This window comes from Athalia rosae, chromosome 1 (genome assembly GCF_917208135.1).
Source record: "Athalia rosae chromosome 1, iyAthRosa1.1, whole genome shotgun sequence".
NCBI classification, from domain to species: Eukaryota; Metazoa; Arthropoda; class Insecta; order Hymenoptera; family Athaliidae; genus Athalia; species Athalia rosae.
In genome coordinates, this window is record NC_064026.1 from 26,267,706 (window position 1) to 26,279,315 (window position 11,610).

The following is an 11,610-nucleotide window of genomic DNA, read 5'->3' on the forward strand; positions in this document are numbered from 1 at the left end:
TAGTTACCTAATTTCTTTTTCATCGCGTATCGAAACAATGCACGTAGTCAGGTATGCACAGACGCGAACGTATAATCCGTACACATGTAAGCGGCGCCTCGCGGTCGCCTTGAGGTAAACGTACGCTGTAAACATGCCCTTACGCTCGCTGCGAGACGTACGTACGGACGGACGTACGGATCTCATAACGACACCTCAGACTTCGGATCGCCGACCGAGTTGAGTTCTCTCGGTGATGCAGCGGACGGCTATAGCAGTTGGGCATATAAGTATAGGTATACGAGGGAGTGCAGCAGCGGCAGCAACGAGTGTGTAAGGATATGCGGCTAAGCGCGGCGACGGTGTCAGTGGAGTTCAATCTTAATATAGTGTATGACCCCCACTGCTGTGCTGCCGCTGTCCGCAACGCGTTGCGCTCGCTTCTCTTTATTTTAAGTTCTTTGTTTCTTTTTCTCTCCTCCTCTCTCTCTCTCTCTCTCTCCAGTTCTGTGCACATGTGAAAACTCGATGCACGCACGTACACAACACACGTTGTTAAATACAATCGACTTACGGAGCTAGAAAGATCCGCCGACGTTGTAGACCGACTCCGCTTGGTTTTGTCCTCGTCCGATGCACTTGGTAGTGTTCGTCGTATCGTCGTTAGGTATCGTTCATACCTAAGCGCGAGCTTCGTCTACACGTGTGTGGAAAAACTTTGTTTCGTGCCTCGCCACGTTCTCGCGGTTATTTCAGAGATTGTATGCACCGCGCGCGCTCGTTGCCGCGCGACGATGCACCGGCAGACCAGACCAGAAGTAGAATCGGAGAACCAATCGCCTCCGTGGCTTTTGAACCGCACTGCAATTTTGAAGAACGCGTATCCTCGTCGTCGTCGTCGTCGTCGTGTACTCTGTCTGTGTCGTACGCGCACGTGCGTGTATTCACGCGTATTCCACCTATCCGATGCAACGACCTCCGCCACGCAAACGCAGCGGGAGTGTCCCGCGGATGGTTCCCGCGGGTGTCATCGATCTATTTGGAGAACGAGAATATCCGAGACTCCTATATATATATATATGATGCGGAAAAGTCGCGTGAATCCTCGGAAATTTTCTCAACATTCGCCGATGGAAATTGAAGGGAACGTAAAGTACACGTTGTTGCGTGTACTAACACTGTTTCTGTTTGCGCAAACACACCCCCTCGCATCCGCCTCGAGTAAGAAAATTGTGCACCCATGTCTTCGAATTATTCGATGTTTTATTTCGCGTATATGGTAAGATCGTTGGAAACAACTCGCTACATCGTTTCTCAATCGATCATCCCTTGTATACGCGTCGAAGAAATATTCGACACGCGGATAAAGCTTGAAATTTTTGTGTATACGCCAAATTGATTATCAAAGAACCGAGTCCAGAATTTGTTCCTGGTCAGTTCGGCACGAGAACGAAAACGTAAAAGTTTCTGACCTGCGCCTCAAACTGCTCTAGAATTAAACCCAACTAGGAATGTTTTTTTTTTCTCAAATCTGCCAATCTTCGCCCTACAGACCGAACGTGATTTCCAACTATAGAAATAATTAAGGATCGTCGGAGAACGGATCTTAGACGACGCAAACGATCACGAAACACGCGTTTCAATTGGCGACGCCTGTAATTATCTACCAATAATTTCGAGGACGTTCTACCGTTTTAAGAGTTTGCCTTTGTTTTTTTTCCCCCTAAATTCTCAGCGTAGACACGCATCGAAATACAACAGTTTTGGGAAAGATGCGTCTGTAATACGGATCGGACGAGAGAGATCCGCCGAACAAACCGCGAGATATCGCGCGCTGCAGAAGCTTCGGTTGGCGCGGTGCGGTGCGGTGCGGTGCGGTGCAGCATATAATGGCGGACGGGATCGTCGAAGCTACCCACCTATGCTACTTCTACGGGAGGCTTTGGATCCCGAACGAGAGCCGTGTGTCTGGTGCAGAGCGGCGGCATCGTGGCACTATGCCATTAGCGATGATACCACCGTCGTCTTCGCGAGTTGTTTAAATTGCTCGGAGGTGACCCGCGGTCAATGACAGCTGCTCGGTCAACAACACTCGGGCAAAATATATATCCCCCCTGTCAAATATCGCTACGTACGTATTACGGAGATGTACGTACACCTACACATGAGTTTATATCGGTACGCGCGTACGTGTACGCGCTCGAACTTAACTTCCCGTCCGACGATCGCCGTCCATCGGCCCGGATTTACTTACTCGCTCGTATAACGTATGATCACGCACCTAGCCAATAACCCCGGATCCGCGTCACGGAATCGCTTCGCCTCCTCTGTCTTTTTTACCCGCGATCGTACGGCGACTCGACCGAATTCCATCCGGTATTATCGGCGGCGAATGTTTTCCCTACCCCTCGCGAAAATTGTCGCAGTCGCGTTTTCGTCGCGTTCAAGCCACGCAACCCGCAACTGTATTTATATAGGATTCGCGTCGTCGGGAGACCGCAACGCGCATTGTGGGGGTGTTGGCCTTCAACTTGACGCAGTAGTATCACTGACCTGCCTGAGAACGGGCGAACCGCGCGCTGCCGCTGCTGCTGCCGTTCGCTGCATGCTTGGCGCGCGGCTACCTCGTTCGCCCGATCTACGGGAGAGCGAAAGAGAAGGAAAAAGAGGCGCGGAACGAGAGAAAAGAAGATAAACAGAGAGAGAGAGGGAGGGAGAGAGAGAGAGTGAGAGAGGGACCGAAAGAGACGGAGATCGTCTCACGCGGCACCGTGTTTCACTCGGTCAGTCCTGAACAAATTTTCCGATTTCCACGTTATTCCGGCCAAAAATCTCGCCCTGCGATGTGGTTTTTGGCGGCGACCCGAGGATCCCGCCCGGAGATCGACGGCAACTCGGGCCCGCCGCATCGGGACGGCATCGCCGAGGAATTCGGTGGGCGTTTTTCCCGGGGCATATAATTGCTCGGTTCTGTCCTCTTCGAATACAGTATATACGAAAGAGAGCGTCGAATGTTTTTTTCCTTCTTCCTTTTTCGTCTTTGATATAGTTTTCGTTTTTGAGTCGTCGTTGTTGTTTCTTCGTCTTTTCTCTTTCCGAACGGTTTCTCTCTTTTTTTTTTCACCCGACTCGTTAGAACCGTTCGAACCTTTGTGAAAAAGGGAAAACCGAGAGGATAAAAATGGCGCTCTTTACCCTCCTCTCTTGCTACAACTCCGTATTTTCTTACATCGTTTTTTTCATACAGCTCCTCGCCGTATACATATACCTTATTTTCTCAATGCTGCACTTCTGTCGAATCCACCGCCCATTTTGTCACGTGGGGCTCAACTTTTCCGACTTAATTGGACCTCCGTCACCGACGTCGCCTTCGCCTTCGCCGACGCTGAAACCGATCGCACTGCCTCCACGTGTAGCCTGAGCCGCGACCGTCAACGATTCCGCAGCTATTCTATTCGTTCTAGTTTTTGGTCCCGCGGATCCAGTTTCATCGGGATGTTGCATTATATATTTTTTTTTCTTTTTTTTCTCTCTTCCTACAACCGCACGCAGACTCTCCTCGCCGCGTACTCTCTCCTACGGCGTGCTACGTCGTGTGTACGTCACGCACACGGCGATAATAAACTATATAATCGACCTTGAGGTTCGTATTACGCACTTCATTCCGCCGAAGTGCATGCTGAGAAAAAGCGTCGACCGTTCGATCGCCGATGAAGTGGAATCGGGCGATTCGTCGGCGAAATTTTCCGATAGGCCGACCGGCCCCGTGCGTACGTCCCCCCGTCCACGGTGCGATGGGTACCTGCGATATCGCGTGCGGTTCCTGCTCGAATTTACAATCGTTCGTTCCGTAAAACTATACGCACACGAGTATCTCGAGCCGCCCTGAGGTGGTTCGAGAAGGACGTAGGTATGTAACTTCGGAGCGACGACTTTTCGAGAACAAGCTCAGGCATTCGGTGCGGTATAGGCGAGACCCCGGTCTACCAACCCCCCCTGTCCCCCCCGTCCTCCCCCCATTTACCCCGCACACCTCTGAACTACTCGGCATCCTCGTTCTCCTGGGTTTTATTATACACACGTACACTACCGTGTGTATACGAGTTTAGTGTATAGGAGAGAGACACGGTCAGTCAGCTTTGCGTCTCGCCGCTCCGCTCCGCTTCGTTCCGTCCCATCCAGCACGCGTGTATACGTATACGCGTGTACGTACGCACGTATATAAAACGCGTGTGCATCCAGTCGCCGGCGTTCCGTGGGTAACGAAGAGATCGTGGGCAGGTGAACGTGCATCGGGAAAGGATGCGGTGCAACGCACAACGACCATTACAAGTTTTGCTGCGGCAGCGGCGGCGGCGACGGCGGCACGTAACGTGGAACGAGGGAGTAGTAGTAGTAGTAGTAGTATAGTGGCAGGCAAAGGCAAAGGGAACGGCGACCGCGCACGGTAGGGTAGGACCCGGTCGGGATCCGGAGGAGAGAAAAAGAGGGAAGAGGCGACGCAGTGGGAGCGACGAGGAGGAGGAAAAGCAGAGGGAAGGAGGAGGAGGAGGAGGAGGAGGAGGCGTGGGTCGTAGACAGTTGAAGGGCCGCAGCCAAGGTGAGGTGCGACCGACCGACCGACCGACCGACGATCGAGACCTGCACCGGCAGCAATGGCCACGGACCGAGAGGTCCGACGCGGCGCGAGCCTCCTCTTCGCCATTGTCCCGCAGGGGTCACTACTTTTACCCGCGTATCTCCCATTATAACGACATCACCGCGCGATAATAACACGATCTTCGAACGCACCACTCGTAACGTCCGATCGCGTACGCTTGATTTCGTTAGTTAAATTTTTTTACCAATCTTTATCTCGAACGCGCGTCATTTAACTTGATACTTATGCGACGTGTAACGATACACGTGCGCGGTAGACACGCGGTGGAATCTCCCATGGGATCGATATGGGGGTTTAGCGTTGCAGGAAGTTCGATCACCGGCGCGCGCGATACTCACCAAAATCCGCGAGGCACAAACGCGCACCGTTCTCCGTCTCTCTCCCTCTCTCTCTCTCTCTCTGTCGCTCTCACCACCGTCTCGTCCCCTTTCTCTTTCACACTCACTCTCTCTTTCTATCTGCAGCAGCGGCAGCCATACTACAGCTGTCGGTAGATATATACACGTGTACATTATATACATACGTCCGTCGTGTATATGCTGTACCCACTCACGGTGTACGTACGAATTTTATGAATGAATCCTGCGCGCAACGGTTCAACAGCGATTACTAAACCCCGTCTATGTACATTGTACGCTGTAAGGTACGGATTGTATTGTTGAAAGAAGCCAGACAGTGGCGATCGAACATCCTGTATATATACTTATCTGCTTATGTACTGTACACGTAATACTATAATGTGTACCGATTGCGGGAGAACTAACGATCCTCGCTTCTATAAATAACACAATGCGTACCAAACTCGTGCGAATCGATGAAAAGAGAAACAACATCCGAGGGATGAAAGAGGCGAAGAGGCTACCCGCCCAATGTGCACCTCGTCAACGTTACATAAACCCAATTTACAAGTTTTTGAACGAGAACAAAACGAACAATTTATTCCCCGTACAGAAACGTTCACGGCAGACCCTCCCACGATGTGATTTCGACTATTGTCAGGTTCCACGTACGGTCGCGGAGGGCTGTCAGCTACACGTATGACTCCACGGGTCAGACATAACAATTAAGTATGGTATGAATTTCGCGGTATATGAGCCGTTCGCAACAACGAATAAAAACAACCAAATCGATGCTAATCGACGACTCGTTACAACGTCCATCGCACATCGATGCAATCGGGGGTGAAAACATTCAATTCTTTCGAATCACACCTGCATCGATTGCGCGATGCAACGTGGCGGTAGGATTATGCAGTTTGAAGGAGAGCAAAAAAAAAGAAAGAAAGTAAGAAATAAGGGAGTTTTTATACCCGGTGGTGCAAGTATATCATACGTATTTGTATATATCGTATACCTGAGCAACGCCCAAACTATACGACGAGACCGAGTAAAAGAATGAGAAAGAGAAATGCAAAGTGAGAGGGAAAGGGACTAAAGAGGCTCTGCAGGGTACTCCGTACCGTAGAGAACCCGTGTATAGCATAATGTTGAAATATAAGAGGGAGCGAGAGCGAGAGACGGAGGAACGAGGAGCGAGAGAGACGAGGATCAGCTAGTGGTTCACCTGCATTGCCAGCATTGCCCGTTCAAGGCCAGGTAGTCTGCGAGCCGCAGACCGGGTCGCGAGACCTTCTTCCTCGTTGCTCGCTTCTCTTTTGAAAAAACACCCCGTGTGATACGGGCGAATCCTCGAGAAATCTCGTATTTTTCTTTCATAATTTTCCGAACACGTCCAGTCCTAGCTTGACGACCGAATTCGCCCCTCGTTCGAATCTCTAACGATGATTTTTCTCCATATTCCGTGTTTCAGGGTGCAAGATCAAGGCTCTGCGCGCCAAGACGAACACCTACATAAAGACACCGGTACGCGGAGAGGAACCGGTGTTCGTTGTGACCGGTAGGAAGGAAGACGTCGCCCGTGCGAAACGTGAAATATTATCAGCGGCGGAACATTTCTCCCAGATCCGGGCGTCGCGGAAGAGTTCCCTCGGCGCTCTCCTTGGCGCACCACCGGGACCACCCGCATCCATTCCAGGCCACGTAACTATCCAGGTTCGCGTACCTTACAGGGTTGTCGGTCTAGTGGTAGGGCCAAAGGGCGCGACGATCAAGAGGATCCAGCACCAGACGCACACCTACATCGTGACGCCGAGCCGCGACAAAGAGCCGGTGTTCGAGGTAACCGGACTTCCGGAGAGCGTCGAGGCGGCGAGAAGAGAAATCGAGGCACATATCGCTCTGAGAACCGGATCAGGCCCGGGTCTGGAGGAGGCCGATCTTCTTGGGGCGCTCTGTCGCGGTGGACTGGGATCGATTCTTGGTTGTTTGGATCCGCCTGGTTCCAACGGATCGAACGGATCCAGCGGTGCGTTTTCGAGCAGCGGAAGTTGCAGCAGTTCGTCGAGCAGCTCGGGGGCGCCGGGATTGGACCTCGTGGCCATTTGGGGCGCGGGCCTAGAGCGCGACGAGGGTCTCGGCGAGTCCCCGTCCTTCGAATCTCAGGCCGCGGCGTCGTCGATCTGGTCATTTCCAGGGGTAGCCTTGCCCTCGAGGCCGTCACCCCCAGCTTCGGCTAGCCCGGCATCGCCGACGGATTCTTTATTGGGAGGAGGTATCGGTAGACGCGAGTGCGTGGTGTGCGGTGACAAGGAGGTGACAGCGGCGCTCGTACCATGCGGTCATAATCTATTCTGCCTTGATTGTGGCAACCGTGTTTGCGAGAGTTCGGATCCAAGCTGTCCTGTATGCTCGCGACCGGTACTCCAGGCTATCCGTATTCTATCATAAATCGCCTATAATAACGTTAGACACAAAACAAACGAGACGAAGAGAAAGAAGAAAAGCAAAAATTACGAATACGAAAACCAACGACGGCAAAAAGGAGAGGAAAAAAAAAAAAACACTTTTCAAAAGTCACGGATGACCTTAAGCGTCTGAATTAGGAAGATAGGCGATGTTAGGAGTACGCGAAAATGCGAAAAATTGCAGAAAACAAAGGAACGAAAGTGGCCAACATTGGTCAACTTCGACGTTCACCGGTGCAGGTTGCCCCTAATTATTTGCTGCCCCCTCCCCCAAACCCCCACCGTGTCCTCCGTGGCGCATTATAAAGATATAATATAACCATCACCGATATACGAAAGATATTCTTCGCTGCTTTCTTTTGAATGATATATAAATATATATGTGTGAGAAAAATGATAAAAAAGGAGAAGGAGAATGAGAATGAAGATTATGACGATGATATACATATAATAAGAGACGCGCACAATATTGTATGTTATTATACTATAAACTAAAAACAAAATTATGAGGGAGACATTATTGAACACGGAAACACACACATTTCACACGATACAAAAAAACCACAGACCCGAAGACACGATTTTAAAAAAAACGTAGCCTTCGCGCAAACGCTGCTGCCAATATATAATATACTAACTAATATGTAATTAAAAGGAAAAGAAAAATTAAACAAAAAAAAAAAAATACCGATTGGGGATTAACCGTCGCTCATTCCCGCCAACCTGATACAACGAATAACTAAAAAAGAAAATTATTAAAGAAAGAAAGAAAAAAAAAAACTAGAAAAAAAAACAAAAAAAAAAGGAATAAATAAATAAATAAATAAATTATAATATAAGTGTGGAGAAGAGACGACGACTCATCCAGCTCCGGGAGAATCTTTTTTTTTATTATTCAATTGATATATATTTTTTTATTTTAAATTATTTTTCTTGCTCATTTTATATTTTCTATTATCATTATTATTATTATTATTATTATTATTATTATTAATTATTATTAATTATATTAATATTATTATTTTGCTTTTAAACGCGGAGCAGCGTTATATATACATATATCTATATATATATATACATATATAAACATATGTATAGATATGTGTATATATGTAACGTTCGACGATAAGTTTTTACGAAGCGACCATGTATTAAGGATAAAAAAAAAAAAACTGAGAGAATAAAAATCAATAATTAAATCATACACATATTATATTATATTACAAACACCTTGAAAAATTAAAAAGAAAAGAAAAAACCAATCGATGATGACGGTATGGCATCTCCGTGCGAAGGGTGGAAACCCGCACTAAAGTTTACCGCCACCAACAATGAACCTTCTCGAGAGACATTATTCTTCCGAAGTTTATTAGATGAAAATTATAGCCTGATTTTTACGTAAAAGAAAGAAGAATTAAAGAAAAAAAGTTAAAACGCAAGGAAAGAAAAAGCTGAATCACAAAAGACAAAAACCCGTTAAGACTCTCATACGTTAAGAACTCCATTTAGGAAATTATGATTAGAAATACGAAAGAAAAAAAAAGATTATAATATATGAATCAATTCCTTGAGACTAATACGACTGTGAACTACGACTGTTACGAACTCATCTCATTAATTGGACAAATTTTCATCAAACATCACCCGATCATCATTACCTCGTGATTTTTATGTGTAAAAATTTTTGTTGATGGCGATTCCTATCAGCGAGTCATTAAATTTCACCTATGAATTCATTCAGAAACGATTCCTTCGCTCGTTCAAAATATATTGATACTGCAACCACGCCAATAATAATCAACATTCGTATACACCCGACATGACATGCCCTGCGTTATTATCATTGTCATTGTCATTATCATTATTATTATTATTGTTATCATCATCATCTTTATAAAGTATTTTATCATTATTACTATTATTACTATTATTATTATTATTATTATTATTATTGTTGCCATTATTTTATTATTATTGTTGTTGTTATTAGAATCATAATTATTGGTTTTTTGAACAAGTCGCCTTCCCTCACGTCTTTGCATCGTTGTCGAAAGAAAAGAAAGCAAAAAAGGAACAAAATTATTTGAAAAGAGAAATCGAAACAATTGGAGTCAGCGAGAGAGATTTAGGAAAATGAAGTATGTGTGCGTAGATATTAGGGGAAGCCACAAGAAATGTAACGGGGGATTCAAATTGAAGTAGGATTAAAAGGGAAATTGAGAGAGAAAGAGAGGTAGATAGGGATGAAGAGAAAAGAATCAAGAATAAATTGAGACGCGTTTATAAGTAAAAATCGCGCTCTGGCCTCGACTAATAACAACTAAATAAAACGACAAATAAAAGAAGCTATGTAATGTTCGTAAATTTTTCGTTCCGAAACTCTGCAGTGACGTCGAGACGCCCGTCGAGTAGTCTCGCCTATTTCGCTATTATTTATCTATCCATGTCTCTTCGAAAACCGTCTCGCCATATCACCCTATCACCCGCCCGATTATTCGTTCATCCGCTACCCCCTCGCCTAAGGGTACTAACTTGACAAACCCATAATAAATCTATAATAACGTATATATGCGTATATTGAGATATATATACCTATGTATTATTAATAATAATAATTTTAATAATAATGTCTAGTAGTAATAAATAATGATTATTAATAATGATAAATTAAAAAGAAAATAAAACAAAGAAAAAAAAAACAAAAAAAAAAAAGGAAAGAAAAGAAATTATAAACAAAGAACACGTGAACATGACGATATTTTATCGATGAGATTTAGATTTTGTATTTTTACGCGTTAGCCGTTGGGATTATGGAGGTGGTGGGGAAGTGGAATGAATGAATCTTTGGCGGATGTTAAGGACTCGTGATTAACTTATATAGAAATCAATGTAGAAATATATATCTGGGTGAACGAAAGAAAATTTGAACAAATTTGGTGGATGCAAGTGCGAATGGGTGAAGACGGTACGGAGTAGGCGCGTTCGATAAAATAATGAGAATATTCGTGAAAATAAAGAACAAGAAAATCGTATTCGCGATGAACAAATCGCGAGAACATACCGGAAGGTGACGGACGGGTGACGGATTGACTGCGGACGGGTTATCTCCACCCGTAAGTGTATTCTTGACTAGTAATAATCAAGTAATAAATAAATATAAATGAATAATAATAATATTAATAATCATAAAAAATAATTTAGATATCTATATATGGATATATATATATACATATATATAATGCATGTAGCTTTCGTTTAAAAGGAAAGAAAAAAAAAAGAAAAGAAGAAAAAAAAAAAGAGAAAATTATATAACTTTACTATTCCTTATTATATGTATACAGATGTAAAAAAAATCTATTAATTTTTGTAGATCGTTTCTAAAACAAACCACAATGTATGTATATATATGTATAAATATACGTATATACATGCTTCTTTTAGATTATAAAACTGAAACTAAAAATAATAATAATAACAATAATGATAATAATAATAAATAGAAAAACAACAAATCATTCAAATTAAAACTGAAAAAATGTTTAATACAAAAAATTAGAGGGAAGAGTAAAAAAAAAAAAAAAACAGAGAAAGGGTAAAGAAAAAGTACCGAACATCACCGATATTAGCATACATACCTACTTGTATTTAATTAATCGTTATCGTTTTGAACGAGTCGTAGTGTTGAGCAAAAGAAATATAGTAACAATAATAATATTAATTATAATAATAATCATAATGATAGTAATAATATCGATCGCGTACATTACATTATACATACATTATGTATTATTAGAAGAAAAAAAGATGACGAACTTGAAGAAAAAAAAATTACGGAAAGGTAGAGGCATTCGAAAAAATGGGAAAAACGTGAAAATTAATAAATTTAGAATAAAACAAAAAAAAAAACGAAAAAAAATAAATTTCGTAAAATTGGAAAATTATACAGAGGTTCTATTTCGGAGCTACTTTTGCAACAATTTGCCCATTTCACTAACTAACTGTAGAAGATGTAATGAAGAAAGGAAAAATAACCGATGCAAAAGAGGTTAAAAAAAAGTAATAATAACGATAATTAATAATAATAATAATAATAACAATACTAGTAATAATGATAATATTAGCAGAAGTAGTAATAATAATAATTATAATGATAGTAATAACAACAACT

At 43.9% G+C, this 11,610-nt stretch overlaps 1 protein-coding gene across 1 annotated transcript in view; it reads left to right on the forward strand.

Moving 5' to 3' along the window:
• Positions 1-8,222, forward strand: part of LOC105685151 (RNA-binding protein MEX3B) — a 32,228-nt gene extending 24,006 nt beyond the window's left edge. The window contains exon 2 of the mRNA XM_012399007.2: positions 6,449-8,222. Within this exon, the coding sequence (XP_012254430.1) occupies positions 6,449-7,425 (977 nt within the window). The 3' untranslated portion in view covers positions 7,426-8,222. The remainder of the gene's footprint in view (positions 1-6,448) is intronic.
• Positions 8,223-11,610: the final 3,388 nt, after the last annotated feature.